We start from the raw sequence: 17,294 nt of genomic DNA on the forward strand, positions 1-17,294 counted from the left end.
CTTGTGGTATATGGCATGGTATAGTGCCAGAACTTTACACAGTTTTATTGCTTCCCCCCTGAGCGGGTTAAACATTTGATTTTCTTATTAACATTAGCACTAGCGTTTTTTTGAAACAGAATAATTAAAGTATGTAGATCTGATGGATGCCACGCTTTTTTATTTAGTCCACTACATCCGAGAGGACTATCCGTTAATAATCTTCTCGCTGATGTATCCAGGCATGGTGTACAGGATAAGAACCAGGAAAACTGTCAGGATGGCTATGATGACCAGAGCAATGATGTATTTCTTATATCGCTTCCAGATGAAGAAGATGAATGTCTTCAGGGGGTTGACAAACCAGTTGAAGGAAGTTTTGGGACGGCTGTAATAGAAAACAAATATATTGAACTACAGCTACTGGACTGTGAATGTGTGCCCTGAGAGTACATACAATACATTATATTATATAATGACTTAATTGTTTAATTATGTCATTCGCCACAAATGCGGAGACTAATAACGCTGACATATTGTTTCCATAGAAATCAGAAAAAGCTTCTTAAACAATTGGGTTGTTTTTATTTTGTTGAACATTTAGAGGAAATAATAAAATGACAGATCTGCTAATTGTGTTTTGCTTAACGTGTTAAATAGTGGAATTAATGTTTTTTCCATGCTGAGTTGGCCCTGCCAGTCGATTTTGTGAGCTGACTTGGGTTCACAACCTAACTAATTTCCATGTATTTGATGTAATATCACATCTATTATTCAATATGCAAACTTTACATATTTCTACATGAGCTCATAGTGAAGGCTGCTAAAGAACCTTAGACCCCATAGACTATAATGCACATACTTTGGTTTCTCCAGAGGCTCCGGTTCCTTACGTGCCAGTCCCACCGGACTCTTCTCGGCCTCCTCCAACGTCAACAACTGAAACTCCGCTTCCACTTTTCCCTGTTGGTAGGAAGCATGGCACTGTTATTCATCCACCGTGTTTTCCCTCTTCACAAAATTAGGACTCTTCGTATAAGAACAGTTTTTTTTATTGCGATTACAACCTGCTGAGCTATACAGTTGTTTCATTAAGGCACAGAAAATAATTCCGGAATATGTGAAGGCCACATAGCTGGCAATTGGCATAAGGAAAGTCTGAAGGACATAAACAAAAGGTGGAGCGTTACCTAGCTGGGATATGGCTTGCACTCCTACTTTAACACATGTTGGGTTTGCTATACATGGGGCTAGGTATGGTTTCTCCTCTGATCCATGGTTCTTTGCTTAGCACAGGTTTAAAAGATGTTGACTGATAGATTTGAGAAGATCCTGTAAATGTCTGCTGAGTTGATTTAGAAATTATTCTCTACATTTAATATGAGCTTAATATTGATCATAAAAGCCCTCCTATACAGTGAAGATACGACTGCCGTGTGATGTGAGCGCTGGATATATGTGTTAGACATCTACTTACTACTGCTCTTTAGGGAGGCGCTACAATCTATTGACACCCATTGAGTATATGACCGTAAAGACTTCATTTAGTAAGCATGATCCAAGTATGAAGAACCTTGTTTTGTATTGTCTTAACGTATTACATGCTTTGGAAATTTGCAACCCATATAGCAAAAAGCCTAAAGAACTGCCCCCTCACCGTTCCCAAACCCAAATTGGGAAGTTAGCCACCATTGGGTCACTATAGGTAAAATAATTTTTAGGAAAAAATACACATTTCAAATTAAATTGCGGAGAAAAACTTACTGCCAATATGTATGTATTTCCACTCGGGTCCGTAAACTGCACATCCTCGGGATTCACATTTTTCCTCTTTTTCTTTTTCTTCTTTTTCTTCTCTTTGGCCTCTCTTTCCTCCCTCTCTTCATCTTCCTCACTTTTGAGTTTGATGAAGGGCCACCACCCTCTCATGCGCTTGTTCCTGAAGATCGAGAAGCGAGGGGTGGCCCTATCCTTGGCCATTTTAATTGTACATTGTTGGGCAGCCTTTGCTCCACGTACCATGTCGCTTAATTTCAGCTCTATTGATCCTTTAAATTGAATGTAAGCAAGAAATTGAAGCATTATCCTCATAAAACATATAGTGTCGTATACATAGTAGCTTTCATGGCCCCCACAAATGTTTTAAATTTGATAAATGCAGAGCCAAGGGGAAACTTCAGGACCCCACTGGGTTATTATTGATTAAGAGACTTATTTTTTATTGTTATTTGATTATATTAGAATATTGTATTTTTATACATTTTCTGGGAAAGACTAAAATATGAACGTACCTAGAAAATCGTTAGCTGATATTCGGTCATAATCCCAGACTTGGAGGGCAAGAACAGCTGGTTCTCTGAACTCTGACTCCTCTAAGGAGAAGATGGATTCCTTCTTCTTATAAGTGACCTCCTTCTCTGTCGGGAGATAGTCGAACCGGAATACAAACCTCCAGTTAAAGTTCCCTTCTCCAGTTAAGGAGTTAAAATGTACATCGGTTTCCTGTTTGTCCCCCTCCAAGCCTCTTATCCACCTGAAAAAAATGCATTTATCGTTAGTTCTAAACTGGATTGTCCATAATACTTGTCTAGTGCTGGGCATAGGGGAGTCTTAAAGTACCAGCTTTCCTTATTCCCAGCTTTAAATGTTTACCGTATTTTGTGTTACCTTCCTTATTTGGAAATACTGTATTGTAATAATTTAACGAACAGTTGAATATTTATATTACACCAGCTGTGTTTATCAATTGTATCAATCAGTGCTACCTTAAAGTACATTGCACATTACTGTTTTAGACTACTATGACAGCACAATATATATATTTTTTTTTTTTTATTATTTATTTATTTATTTTCCTGGCATGGGCACCCCAGGAATTAGACTGGTGTAACTAATTTATATATGCCACTGTAAATCCAAAGGCGAGGTGGGTGATGGGTAAAGTCCTTCTATATATAATTTTACCTTATTAGCCACTTCATTTTTCTTCAGAACACCCCAAGACAATTAATGCGTAATCTTGTAATTAGGAGAATGCATAAGGAAGCAGGAGTCTATCATTGGAAACTTACAAAATATAATTAAAACCTAGTACATACCCCTTGACATAAATGTCACTCGATGGCTCGCCAGTAAATGGATTAACGTCATCTAGAATGACATCATCTGTATTCCAAATGATGACACGCAGCTCATAACTACAATGCAAAAATACACTGTAAGGCAACAAGTACAGAACAGTCACAGGGGTTACAGCATCACACCCTTTTTTATCGTTTAGTAGATAGTATATCTAGACCCACTTAAAAATAAAACTAGGATAGTGGCAAGGATGGTTTCCAGATTGTATCCGTATCTAGAACGCAGCGTACGCAGGGAAATAATAGACTGCCCGATCAGACGGTACCTGACTGGTGCTCGTGGCTTGATGTTCACTGGTGGAGGTGCAGGAACATCGTTTGGGAACATGTCAATCCACATGTGTAGGGAACCCTGAAATGCAAAGAAAAATCTTTAGGTGTTGGGATGAAAAAGCGGTATGAATGCAAAATACATTTCAGCGGAATTTTCGGAATCAGCACAGTAGCCTTTTTCCGCTAGTTACATCAGGGTTAGTCACCGGTTACTGTTAACCTTTGCTGTGTAATTCGTTGGCGCTTAATAAATCTAGAATGTGCACACCAAAATATATAACTAACGCTGCATAACCTTCATAGATTCCAACATACATAGTGGTGCGGAGCTGGTATATTGATATCCAATAGTGATTATTATTATGATAATTTCTAAGACTATATCCATTGTCACCAGAGCCGGCTCTGAATATGGCCATTGAATGATGCAACTCAATCAGTGGGATAAAATATTACATCAATAAAATCACAGATTAGTGAATATTGATCTTATAAAGCTTTGGTATCTATAATTGTTTGGTGTTCTGGTTACAATGGCTCTTACCTGTCCCAAGCCTGGATTTTCTTCATTGTAAAGAGTTCTCACTTCTAAATGCTCCGGTACTAGTCGGCACCCATACTCTGGCATCTCGTCCCAGTGCTGAAGAACATACAAGGCTTTGTGCTCATCATAGTCTGCCAACATCTCATCCTCCTCTTTGTTCTTATCTCTCACAAATGCCTCTGAAATGAAAGGTAATTTAAATGACTATAAATTATCGTAAACTGCTGGGTTTCCAGGAACGATTGGATCCTAAACAAAACTTGAGAAGAGTTGGAAGAGAAGGATCAGAACGGGGGAGTGGCAAACAACTATAATTGTTTCTAAAGACCTGATCAGCCTTTAGAATTCTATTTAGGGAAAATATTAATCCAAAGCAAAATGGGTTGACGCAAACTCAAAGACAGTTAGTTACCGTGTGCCACAAAGTGTCTTATAAACAGTCTTACCATTTGGAAATGCTTCACTGGGTATCTTAAATAACTTGCTGTTCACCTTGACCTCCTCTCTCCGGTACTCTGGGGCTGGAAGACTGTGCTTCTTACACAAAGAACTTAAAATCTGGGTTGGTTTAAATGCATCCCTCCATTTGTTATATCCGTCTCTGTTACACAGCAAAAGAAAAATGGTAAAATAGAAAACTAAGAACACAGGAAGAAGAAAAAAACAATAATGGAAATGTTGATGAACTCAATTGTGCATCCTCCCAGTAAGCAATAACTCTTTCTGAAGCCATCATTCTTCTGAACCTGAATCTCATGTATTCACCTGAAACTGACATGTTCCTTTGGCTCTTCCAGCATATTGATAAGGGAAATTATGTATTCAGGCTTCCCCTTTGGTAAAGTTGAAGGAAGTAATGCCCACTCTGGTATTTGGTTGTTCTAAAAGTAATGATCATCTAGACTTTTAGTATCAGGAGTAGGGACATGAGAAGAACTTTTGAAGGCTTTGCCACTTCTACCCAGACATGAGAATATTATTGGCACATCAGGCACTAAACATTTGGGAAGAGTGGTAATTAAGCCGGCTATTGTAGCTAGTAAAGTGGGCCATACCAAGAATAGTTTTAGTGCAAAGTGTCAAACGTGGAACCCATGGAAAAAAATAAATTGGTTGTATTGATGATTGCTATGACTATTTACCCCCTAACGCCCAATGACGGCCCAGGCAAATAAAACAAACGGTCGGGTAACGACCAATGACGTGCCAAAAACAGCCTGGTCCTTAAGGGGTTAAGGTGTTACTGCATTTTGTGCAATGTATAGGCAGTGTAAAGTAATATCATGTGTATGTTAACTTGTTTCATTTGTATTTTGCATTCAGCGTCGGTATTTGGACGGAGGAAGTTGAGTGGCACATAATTTATATAATGGCTGGTGATATACGCCACACTTACGAATCATACTGAGATGCAAATCCACAATTTGCTCGATGGTTGCTGTAGAAACGGTTTTCCAGATCCAACTTTGTTTCTCCAATTAAGTCATCGGAACCAACGAGATCGTGGTCAAAAACCGAGATGGTGAGCTCTGATTCCATGGGGAATGAGATCGTTACTTCAAACACCCTGGAAACACAAAGCAAAGTGCGTTACATTTCAGAATACAACACAATTTTAATGTAATTTGCATCTGCTTTTCAAATCAGATATCCTATAACCCCCTATAATTAAGGGAGCCTCAAGAGTCTATGTCCGAAAGTTAATCATGATACCCAAGGCCACGTTGCATGCCCTAATGATTGCCCTTCGTTAGGCTATAATGTATTGATTTGTATAGCTGGGAATTCTGATTGAATTGACAAAAATTTCAGGATCTATGGATGAATATATAGATTATCAATAGATTTTTATTTATTTATTGTTTTATATAGCGCCATCATATCAAAAGTAGATTTTGAGTAGCATGAGTCCCAGATAATGTGTTTCTTAATAGAATGTAAAATTAAATTGCCCTTTTAGGTCAAGAAACTGCTTTTTAAATTTTTTAGAGGGGCATTACACAGTCTCTGAAGGAGTAGACTAAAGGGGTTCTTTTACAGTAAAGGGGCCCATGAGAAGATAAGTGGGTTTGCCTTAATTATAGACAGGGTTAATGTAAGCATAGATCAGTTTCAATTAACAATTCCCCAGCTGCACTTACTCTCCAAACACTGGATTTAACTGTTTGGGGATGTATCGTTCCTTGCTGTCTTGCTGCTGTTCTCCCACCTTTACAACAACGTATGGATCAGCCTTTCCATTAGGATCTGCTGGGGACAAGTTAGTCGCCTAAACACGAAAAATAAAACGTTCATGTTAGTACATCCTAACAAACAAATGGGCTAATAGTTTCTAAGAGCTGTTAATACCCATACACTTACTTTAACAATGTATATCCTGACAAGAACTTTCACCGGACGGTTTCTTGGCACACCTTTCATTATTTGGAAGTCGGAGGTGGCCTCTTCTGCTGAATATATGTAAAAAGAACCCTGAGGGAAAAAGCACAGGGTGAGTTCTACAGCATTGTTCTAAAAATCAATTCCATTGAATACGAAAACAAAAGAGAATGAAGTTGAATTAATAGAAGCTGCATATTGCAAAAAGAAACATACTGTACCTTATACTTTCCCATAAAGTTATCTTCCTCATTGCCATCGTCATCGTCTAACGCCTTGCCGCGATATAAGGGGAAAACGTGCAGCCAGTCTTCAAAATTGTCAAATTCATTTTCCAGCTCAGAATTGTAGATCTGCAAACATGTATATGTGTTCTGTAATTCTGAATATATATATATATATATATATATATATATATATATATATATATATATATATATATATATATATATATATATATATATATATATATATATATATATATACAATGTTTCATACACAGAAAGCTTCCTAAAAAGAAATCCTGGTTCTCTTTTGCATGATACATTCTTGTAACAAGAGTAGGGTTGACTATTGGTGTAAAAATAATAAAAGACTGGCGCCAAATACATACCGTTAGAGTCGCTATTGTTTTCCTCTTTGGCTTCACAACTTCTATTTCAACAGTAAAGTCCTCCTCGCCGTCAGCATCTAATGAGGCTACGTTCATGTGCCCTGCATCTATTCATCAGAAATAGACATTCTGTTTAACGCTGTAGACATTATCGGCAACATTTAAGGCCAGATATGATCATTAATTAGCTTGCGTGCAAAATAGAGTAGAAAGGATTTCAACTAAAATGGTAGATTTTTATAGCAATTAGCTGTTGAGGACCTGCTGGCCCTGTTACTATCTGGTATTGGAATACGACTCTCATCATATTTAGCTAGCCTGTGGTTTACCAAGGTTGATGGAGATGTAGAACAACAACATAACTGCTCCCAACCTCCCATGATCTATCTAGAGGCATGAGCTGTAAGTCTCACCGCCAGCTTCTTCGTTCTCTCCATCCTCGTCTTCTTCGGCAGCATAGATCTATAAGAAATAATTAAAATATTATGGTGGTCGCACCTCTAATGCTTGTTTCCAGAGAACAGACCATCCCAGGAAAGCCTAGTGTTCCAATAAAACAAACAACAACAAAAGATAATCTTAAACACACTGTGATTCATCTACATTAGTCCTCAGAGATACGCAATACTCAATGCTGACTATTTGGCACACATTTGCACACTGTGGCTCCACTACGCGTAATTATCCTGAAAATGCACTTGAATCTTATTGACACACATTAAGAATCGCCATTTTGAGCCAACCTACCTGATCATTTATTTCTCTTAAAGATTCATAGTACTTTGACCACCAATCTAACTCTTCTGGATCTGGTTTCTCTTCTTCCAGCTCTTCCTCCTTTATGACTTTATTTAAACTCTTGAGAGGATCCTAAAGAAGTAGCAATATGCAAAATATCAGCCATACCTTGAACCTTTCAACAACCATACTATAGTTTGTATTCTACCAGTGGCTGACATTGTTCTGTTCCTTATTACCCATCCTTTGTTGTTACAAGCATATGTGGTATCACTGTGTTGGATAAAGGGTCACTGCTTCTCCATGCATCCAAGCCAGCTTCTGGGGGCAGGTATGACTGGACCACAGTACCACTGGGGTACTAGAAGATGCTTTCCCGGGGCCCCGTTAGAATTAAAGATGCCCCTGACATTTAGCATAATAAACATTATCTTGTGGAGCCATCTCTATGGCTATTGGTTGCATCCACTCCATGACCATTGTGACAAACCTGTCTTTCCGAAGCTCACTTGATGTTGATCCATTGGATCCATTGTGCCTATGTGAAGGATTGCCGTCATAATTACAGAATAGTGCCCTCTAAACTTATAGTGCCTAACAGACAAATTTTAACACAAACATTTCTGAAGCCAAAATCTTACATATTTTAATATGTTTCATTCCCCAAAAATTATATTTTAAGTCTTAGATTTTTTTTTCAGGCATTGAAAGGAAGGTTGGATTACAAAATAAAGTCCGTAAGTATCAAACATACCTTCACAAGGTTAAGAGGGTTGAATCTGCTACTTGTTCCTTTGTCATCGGATTCATTGCTTGTAATACGCAGCATGGAGTTTATCCGAGGGAAGTTCTTTTTTTCTAGAGGAAAGAAACAAATCAGGTTTGTTTTTTTTTAAGATTCCTCGAAATAGCAAACAACCTCTAAAATGTAAAGATGATCATAATATGTGGTGCAAGCAACCCAAAAATAAAGACAACGGAGGAGGGATTGGTTCATTAAAGTCCAACCACCTTTCCCAAAGAGCCACTCCTATACAAACCCAATACACTCACGTTTCTGTTGTTCCTCTTCTTCCTCGCTCTTTTCCTCTAACTCTTTGGGAGCGAACTTCATGAGATGAGATACCACTGTCGTTCCTACCAAAACAGAGCGGCCAAAGGCTCGCTTCTCCACAACAAAGATGCTTAGGGGCGGGTGGAGATATACCTGTTCCGGCAGTTCCTGAAATTAATTTATATGTTTAATTTCTTGGGGGGAAAAAAATGGATTGTTGGCACATGTATAAAAATATACATTAACAATATATTAATGTATATGTGTGTTTATCCAAAAAGATGTTTTCTCCATAATGCACTAGAAATGCGTACTCACCACTTCGATGGATTTAACCAGCTCAGTAAAATTGGGGAATTCCTTGTAATTTAAAATAACCTCGGATTCCACTATCTTTCCGGCACATTCGATGCGGACTTGAGGCTGATCCACCTCAAAAAGATTTATCCTCCTCAAATCTCTCAAGCCCCAGAAAAGTACCTAGATAGATGAACACAAGAGGACGCGGAGAAATAGTGTTTTAGGATAATGTTCTTAAATTACATTTTTTTAAAGAATACCAACAAATCCCATAACACTAGTAAATAGGGGGGGGGGTGAAATGAATAACATTAAAATAGAACAAAATTGACAATAACCTGAACACACATTAAGACATTTTGCTACAGAAAGAGAAGCTTTTGGGATTTTATAATATATTAATGTCATTAAAGTTCACTCTACATTGATTAATGCGCCATATAATTGTTTAGCAGTTTGTAAGATATGTTTGATAATAGATTTGAACCTAATTAATTTGGCACTTAATATTCAAAGGCATAAAAAGACCTTAAACTATAAGGCCCATATCTGTGAATATTCAAAGGGCAATAGGGCAGTTTCTGCACCTATTATGTTAATACGAGTATCTTTTCAATACGGTTTTATATTGATTAATATAAAAGTGTATAAGTTACTATGTTCGTAATAAAATAAATACCTCTATTCGGAACTCCTTTAGTACTGGACGGATACCTCTAGGGATAATGAAGCGTTCAGATTGCTCGTCCATAAATTCAGGTTCTTTGGGTTCCACATAATCCGGTATTGTTGGCTTATAAACATGGAATGAAAGAGCACGTTACAAACCATTAACTAGACGATGATTAAAACGTATGTGATAAAGAGCCTTCCATATGCCATCTTAACCTTTTACAAAGAGTATACAAGCGTTATAGCCTATAGAAGATGCAAAGTCCAGTAATGTGTTTAATAAAAAGAGTTCCTTCACAGAGTGCAACAAAAATATTGGGGAGCCCAAAGGTGACCCCTTGGCAGCTACCCCTTTTTATCTCAGCTCAATGGTTACTTATTGAGAATCAGCACATCCCTCAGGCTTGAAATGATTGGCAATGCCACGAGAGTGCAGGTAGACGGTGCCAACAACAGACCTTACCTCCAAATACTTTTTGCTGTCAAGTTCTATTAACTCAAAGATGGCTATAAGTTCCCCAGCATCCATGTTCCCTTTTGTAATGTCAAAGAAGTGCAGGGAAGGCTGGACATATTTTGGGTTTTCATCTTCATTATCTTCATATCCCAGGAGAGTAACAATAGGAGTGGCAAATGCCCGACCCAAGAAATCTGGAGATCCCTGATTAGAGAGAAATGAGAGAGATGATGGATGGGGAGCCTGCAAATTGTCGTGTTAATAGTTTATTGTTATAATTTAACAAAATGCAAAGTGGGAGAACAGAAGAAAAATTAAATCAAACCAATATTTGGTGTGAGCAGCCATGGTCTTCAAAACAGCATCAACTTCCACAAAGGTAGGGATTTTGTAGGCTTATGGTGAGATGTATGATTAAACCAAACATGTGCTAATGATCATCAATTTAATATGTAGGTTGAAACCTTAATTTACTGAAGCAGAAAATGGTCAGCAAAAATGAAAAACATATCATGCTTATTTACTTTCACACACGGAAGATGTCCAGCTGTGCCATCAGCTCAGCAATGGCAGAAAACAGTGAGACCCTGGTAAACTCATCTACTGTCCAGAGAAGTCTGGTCAGAAATGGTCTTCATGGAAGACTTGCAGCCAAAAAGCCATACCTCCAGTGTGGAAACAAGGCCAAGTGATGCAACTATTTCCAAAAACACAGGAATCGGGGCTCCTTCCAAGTTTGGGGCTGCATTCATGCAAATGGAGTTTGGGATTTGGTCAGAATTAATGATCTTCTCAATGCTTTACCATGTATGAAGATGTAAACATACCTAAACCTGAGTTCACCATTGTGAAAACCTGAGTTCACCATTTTTATTGCTTCATTCTGTTTGTTATATTCATTATTACAAGCCAAAAACAGAGTGCATACTTACAAACTTGTCCATATCAAAAATGTTGATGATAATAAGTGGGGGATCGTTCCTCAGATCTTCCCTGTTACCGTCAATAACGAGATGATCAAATATTAAGAGTTCATTCCACAGTGGGGCTAGAGTCTCATTAATGACCTGAAGAAGACAACCACGTCATAAAATGTTCTTGAAGTAAACAACCTAGTGGCGCATGCTTAAGGCCTATTTAAAAGCTAGACAGGCTACGACTACATACTACAGCGCTTAATACAATACATATATTCAAGGGGTACGACAAGACGAGAATTGACAGACAAACCGATACATTAGGCGCATGTCTCTTTACTCAAACATTTATACAGTCGTAATCTTAGTCAACAGACACAAAGGAAATTCCTGCCTGGGAAGCGTTACCTGGGTACTTTGACACTGGTTTCCAAATATAACCCGAGCAAAAGGATCAGACAAGCCATTATCATCAGCAGGCAGAATGCCTCGGGCCTGGTATAGGTGAGCGCGGAGTTGGAAATAACAGTAATCTACAATGAGAAATGTGTTTTAGTGTCTTGAGTGTGATCGGCGCAAAGAAGACCCAGAACAAGCACTCTGTGTTGTAATGACTCGGATGGTATACAAAGTACAGAATTGTTGCAAAACAATAAAAAACAAAGATTTTTATTTTTTTTACTCTTTTTGTGGTCATACTACATCTGCCCTCCAGTCACTTCATCTACATCTTGACAGGAGATCATCTTCAATGGTCATTCATCAATGCCTGTAGATTCTAATTAATGATGGATATATGAACACTGGACAGATCTTTGCGGTCTTTGGAAGCGTTTACCCCAAATGTGGGGAGAAGAAGAGGCAGAGTTACACCTTTGAGATAGTTTAACGCTTCGCCCTGGATTTCACTATGGATTTTAATATGATTTTTGGGGGAACATCTTACAGCATAGAAAGGTTTTGGGGGACATCATCTGTTGGAGGGTATTTTTGCTCTCACCATCTCGGTTGAGCAGGATCGGTGGATTTGGGGTCGGGGTATCTATGAGCTCTCCATTCCTCTCGTACATCAGCTTGAAGTCCTCCGGCAGGTCGGCTGTGCTGTTCTTGGCGTACTTTGTCACTCCGAGCCACAAATATATTTCAGCTTTTGCAAAGATTTCTCTGTTGTACGTTCCTGGTGTCTGAGCGTGAACAGGCATCAATAATTAGTTAAAAATGGTAACAAAAAATCATCATTAATTAACAGTAAATATCCCTTAATATATTCTTAGGAATAAATTACAGTTACAAGGAAAACTAATATAAATATGAGTAAATTCCTGTATCATTGTATTGTTGCTACCGTTTATAGTAGTTTTTTATACTTTTATGTTCTATAATTAAATTGCCTAAATAATTTTTCTTAGTTCATGAAAGACTGTATGTATTAAATAGAATTTAGTGTATCAGCTCCGTTTGCATCTCTTATTATAATTTTGTTCATCTTCTCTCTCCCTCTCCATATATAAATATCATTCACCCGTTGCTTATATTCAACTTTGTCCCTTATGTTCTTTACAAATAAGAAGTCACCTTGAAGAACACGGTGGTGATTTTGCCGCAGTCTTTTCCCTTCTCCTCTTCCACCACGGAGTAGAGGATGTTCTGGGCCGGGATCCGGGTGTAAGCTATCCGCTTGTTATTACTGAACAGCCAAACCATAATGTCTGGTAGTGTGCACTGTGGCTGTAAAAAGACATCACAAACGTTGAACAAAGCAATCGATACAAACCGTTATTTATTCACGTGCCCCGCGGATCAACATGGAATCCATACAAACGTGAATATGTCTGCTTGTTACATGGAATAGCTTACTATGCTTCACTTTGTCTTAATACAATAATTAATTTTGTAGGAAATACAATAAAATGTAAAGATTAGGATTTTTAATATAATTACGTTATGTGATCCATTGACCCCGCTGTCCATGGAACGGCTTTTGACATTACCTCTTTGGCTAAGTATCTGACTTTTGTAAGGATTTTCTTTGCGTCTTTAATCTTCTCTTTAACGTTATGCTTGTTCAGCCGCCGGCTCGCGCGCAGTGCTTGCTTTGCATAAAGAATCTAGTTGGGAAAAAAATAATTTACTTTACAAACAGGGCTATGAAAAGATAGGATTCTCCACTAGGCACACCGGGCAAATGTTAGTGGCCGCCAGTGCCACAAACCCATGCGATCTGATCAACTGCTGCACAGTGAGCAACTTGGCCACATTTACGTCATCAAGCGGCTGCTGGCCTTAAAGTGACAGGGCCTCCTCAATATCCCCACTCCGGCCCTGCATCTACCTCTCTGGCGGATAGGTCTGTATTAATGCAAAATTCAGCCCCTAGGTCCATGACCATCTCTGACTCTTCCTTAAATGAGTAAAGCCATTTTTAAATCTGTAGTGAGAAGGCTTTCTATGACATTCATTCGTTAAACCTAAACCTATGTTACACAAGCACAGAGTCTACACGGAGGGAATAATAAAAATGAAAAGGACACGACTTACAATGTTGTGGGAGAGGGATTTCATTCTGCATCGGTCCAGGTTATTGGGCCGGGTCATAGCCCTCTTGCCTGAGTTGAGAGAGTACTGTCTGTAGTAATTAGTAGTAAGAAAAATAGTCAGGATTCATATATTGCAGAGGAAATATATAACATTTTGGTTACCATTTTCTTAAAATGAAGATGAAAGATCTGCAGCTTGGCATTTATAGAGCGCCGCATGGGATTCTATCACACTTCGTGGTGGTTGTACTCCTATCGTACTAACTTACAATAAAGCTGGGCAGACTATGTTGGCCGAATGCATCTTATCTGACACCAAATTCATTGTGTTTTTTAATGGTTTTTGTGCTGAAATGCATACTTTTTCACACTTTGCTCCAGAATCTAATTTTTTATATGTTAACAACTACGTACCGGCAACCGGCAACAAATTCTTCCAAAACCTGCTTCAGTCGCACCTCTGGGTTGGATTTAGGTCTTCTGGTAAGTTTTTCCACTTCTTCGAGTCCATGTTCCTATAATTCCATGAAATAGAATAACTCAAAGGGAACTGCAAGAAGATGCGCATATGAAATGTGAAGCAACAAACTTGTATTTGCAGATTTAGTTTTGAATATTAAAATGTTTTGATATAATTATATATAGTATTTAATGGTTCTAAATAAAATACCATATCTTCTAAGGAGTGATATATAGTTTGCACTTTCCAGCTGGGAGGACGGAGTTTGTCTTATGCCAAACGAAATGAAGAGGATGTGATAGCAGGTTATTATATATATTTACATGACACAAACGTGTCTCCGTGTATTGTCTCCCGCATTCGAGTTGGCGAGGGCAGCTTACTAAGGGACTAAGATATTAGGAAAAAGTCTTTTTGTTTTTTTCTTTATGTGCAATTTCACATACGGCCACTAGGGGCAGATGAAGCTAGGATTGTTACAGCCTAAGTATCAACTTTTATGGAAGCACAACCAACTCAACAAGGAAGAAAGAAACTATCTCCGCACTGGTTACTAATAAAGTCTCACTAATGATGCTGTGGGACATACTGAGCCACCAAATAAGAGGTTGAAATCATTAGGGCTGCCCATAACTCGTTGGCACGTGATCCAAACTGTACCCGTCGACTCTTTGTCATTGCAACATTGATCAAACTCCTACAACAAAGCACCAATACATACGTATAGACCAAAACATGCTAGCGGTTGCTGACCCCGATGAAAAATACACATTGTTAATTGGAAGAAACCTTTTTCTGGCATCACCCTAACCAGGCGTATCAACAACTTGGGGTTATGAACTCAATAAAGCGTTTAGTCGATGTGCTGAAGGGAATGCAAAGAAAAGGCAAGACTGTCGGGAAACAAACCTACCAGGCGTTCCGCTATCTTGATAATCCAGTTGGAATTGTACAGTCTCCAGCTGTGGTCCTCCCAGTAACTCCACACATATACACACGGCTTGTCGTTCACAATAGGAATACAACTGTATGAACTACAGATCACACACAAGGGAAAATGTGTCATATACACAGTATAAACTGCAACATACAAGCCGATTCATTGGCCTCCGCTCCTAAAAGCCTGCGGTGAATCCTAACTCCTCGGAAAGTTTAATCACATAAAAACAACACAGAAACCTTTCAGAAGCTTAATACAGAATGAACAAATAAAAACACTATATTCTTATACTTCTTTTGTGTGAATACTGGAATCTTTGTGTCCAATAGTCTATGGGCCTGTTACGTATATACACTTTGAGGCCGGTTATTTATTTATTAATATTTATTTGTTAATGGCTTAGCTTGACGAGTTTCCGTAGCCTTTCCAACCGGTCTTTGTTTTGACCGTTAATTCAATACCCGATGACCTCTGGAAAGCATCATTAATTTAATCAGGTTTACCTGTCGAATTCTGTTGGTTCCGGCCTCATGCTGGGAGTTACCGATTTACCCTCCTGCTCAGAGCTTGCGGGCTGGATGTCCGTTTCCAGTTCATCTTCTGAACCCGTGTCCAGCAGACCCTGGCGCTCCTCGGGCACGGTCTCGGATTTCTCTTTCTTCTTGGATGTTTTTGTGATCACCTCCGCTACTTTTCCGTAGTTCCCTGTGAAACCGGTTCTTGATTAAGGTTTGCATTTTAACAGAAAAAAGGTGCATATATGCCTCATACCTCTGTTGTTCAACTAGCATTGGATTTTGCATTCTTAATAAAAAAAACTCATACTTACCCATAGAAAACTCAAATTTTACTGGTTTGGTGCCGATACTGGGGTCGATCATTGTGACTTCAAACAGCGCACCGAATAAAAGGAATTCTTCCTTGGTTCCCAGAGCATTCTACAGGAATTTAAGAAAACTGAAATGTATATCCAATGTAATTCCCTCGACAACAATATATGATGCCATTTACTATGTCTCGTACCTATAATAGTTATGCAGTTGCTATTCATCTCGATGATGAGTATGGTGCCTATAAATTGAGGTCTTGGGTCCAACGTAGATCTCTCGATACATTGGTAAGGGAATTAATACTTAGCAAGAGTATTCTAAACAAACCTTTAGTTCAGCCAGTTTGGACCAATGCCAGTACTATCAAGAGAAGACCCTTTTGCTCACTTTTCTTGTTATTTTCAGAAATAACAACTATTTTGGAGACCAGAAATGCTTAAGATCAGAAACCTACAGTGCATGTCCAGTGCATACCTCTGGAAATGGTAGAATATCATCAACTTCGACTGTGACGGCATTAGGCTGTTCATTTTCTTTCTCTTCTTCACCCCCTTCACCTTCTTTACTCTGTTCTGCTACACTTTCTTTTTCCTTTTCCTTTGATTTTTTACTCTTTTTCTTCATCTTCAACTTGCTGAATGCGTTTTTTAATGCCTGCAATGGTTTCTTTTCTTGCACGTTATTATTGGTAAATATTTCCACGGATAAGGCGATAAGGATGCGGCCTCTGTAGAATATCCCCTCACCAAGACCTTCATTCAGGTCCCGATGAACGTCTCTCAACGTGTAGTTTTGGGGAGACCCGTACAAGTTTACCCAGGCTGGTCCAAAGGTTGGGTTGTATCCAGCTACAAACAAAGGTTATACAAGTTAGAGATGTTATTCCAAATATTCATTATTATTCAATAATATTTATTATTACTATATCTGATTTATTTTTATTTTTAGATATTTTTGTATTGAAACATCACCATTTCTGCTTGGGTCAGATATCTGTTGTAGGTCGATAAAATGAGTGGCCAGAGCCACATCGCCAATGTGAGCATCGTCTAGAACTTGGACTTTCATCTTTCTCACAAGAGGAGGAAACTGCTCGATGAAACTGATCTGCTCGTTCCACTCTGGGGAAATAGTGTCGCTCTCCACGGAGGTTTCACCCTAGATTACAAAAAAGATGTATAGATGAATTTAAGAAAAAGGTTTTTTTAGCAGTCATGTTTACATTGCAGATGGACTTTGATATTTCACAAATTTAATTATTCTATAAGACAAGGCCATAGAAGTTGTTGTCCATACAAGCGTGATCAGATACCTGGAACAGATGCTCTGACAATAATATACATAATATATAACAATAATATATAACAATATAAACCAATAATATATAACAATATAAACCAATAATATATAACAATAATATATATCAATATAAACCAATAATATATAACAATAATATATAAC

At 38.3% G+C, this 17,294-nt stretch overlaps 1 protein-coding gene across 1 annotated transcript in view; it reads right to left on the minus strand.

The window, feature by feature from the left end:
* Nucleotides 1-186: 186 nt before the first annotated feature.
* The window catches only part of LOC149274160 (fer-1-like protein 4), a 28,515-nt gene continuing 11,407 nt past the window's right edge, over nt 187-17,294 (minus strand). The window contains exons 14-45 of the mRNA XM_089505758.1: nt 16,805-16,991; nt 16,308-16,681; nt 15,833-15,941; nt 15,507-15,708; nt 14,977-15,097; nt 14,018-14,118; nt 13,605-13,692; nt 13,058-13,174; nt 12,642-12,794; nt 12,067-12,250; nt 11,475-11,599; nt 11,082-11,216; nt 10,156-10,353; nt 9,700-9,813; nt 9,039-9,200; nt 8,720-8,888; nt 8,421-8,524; nt 7,676-7,798; nt 7,342-7,390; nt 6,929-7,029; nt 6,537-6,668; nt 6,298-6,408; nt 6,078-6,205; nt 5,333-5,503; nt 4,383-4,537; nt 3,937-4,115; nt 3,386-3,471; nt 3,078-3,176; nt 2,271-2,512; nt 1,744-2,027; nt 842-942; nt 187-367 (exon numbers count right to left, since the gene is read on the minus strand). Coding sequence (XP_089361884.1) covers nt 187-367; nt 842-942; nt 1,744-2,027; nt 2,271-2,512; nt 3,078-3,176; nt 3,386-3,471; nt 3,937-4,115; nt 4,383-4,537; nt 5,333-5,503; nt 6,078-6,205; nt 6,298-6,408; nt 6,537-6,668; nt 6,929-7,029; nt 7,342-7,390; nt 7,676-7,798; nt 8,421-8,524; nt 8,720-8,888; nt 9,039-9,200; nt 9,700-9,813; nt 10,156-10,353; nt 11,082-11,216; nt 11,475-11,599; nt 12,067-12,250; nt 12,642-12,794; nt 13,058-13,174; nt 13,605-13,692; nt 14,018-14,118; nt 14,977-15,097; nt 15,507-15,708; nt 15,833-15,941; nt 16,308-16,681; nt 16,805-16,991 — 4,785 coding nt within the window. The remainder of the gene's footprint in view (nt 368-841; nt 943-1,743; nt 2,028-2,270; nt 2,513-3,077; nt 3,177-3,385; nt 3,472-3,936; nt 4,116-4,382; nt 4,538-5,332; nt 5,504-6,077; nt 6,206-6,297; nt 6,409-6,536; nt 6,669-6,928; nt 7,030-7,341; nt 7,391-7,675; nt 7,799-8,420; nt 8,525-8,719; nt 8,889-9,038; nt 9,201-9,699; nt 9,814-10,155; nt 10,354-11,081; nt 11,217-11,474; nt 11,600-12,066; nt 12,251-12,641; nt 12,795-13,057; nt 13,175-13,604; nt 13,693-14,017; nt 14,119-14,976; nt 15,098-15,506; nt 15,709-15,832; nt 15,942-16,307; nt 16,682-16,804; nt 16,992-17,294) is intronic.

Source organism: Sceloporus occidentalis, unplaced genomic scaffold (assembly GCF_023333645.1).
Source record: "Sceloporus occidentalis isolate IW3139 unplaced genomic scaffold, rSceOcc1.0.p SCAF_345, whole genome shotgun sequence".
Classification (NCBI taxonomy): domain Eukaryota; kingdom Metazoa; phylum Chordata; class Lepidosauria; order Squamata; family Phrynosomatidae; genus Sceloporus; species Sceloporus occidentalis.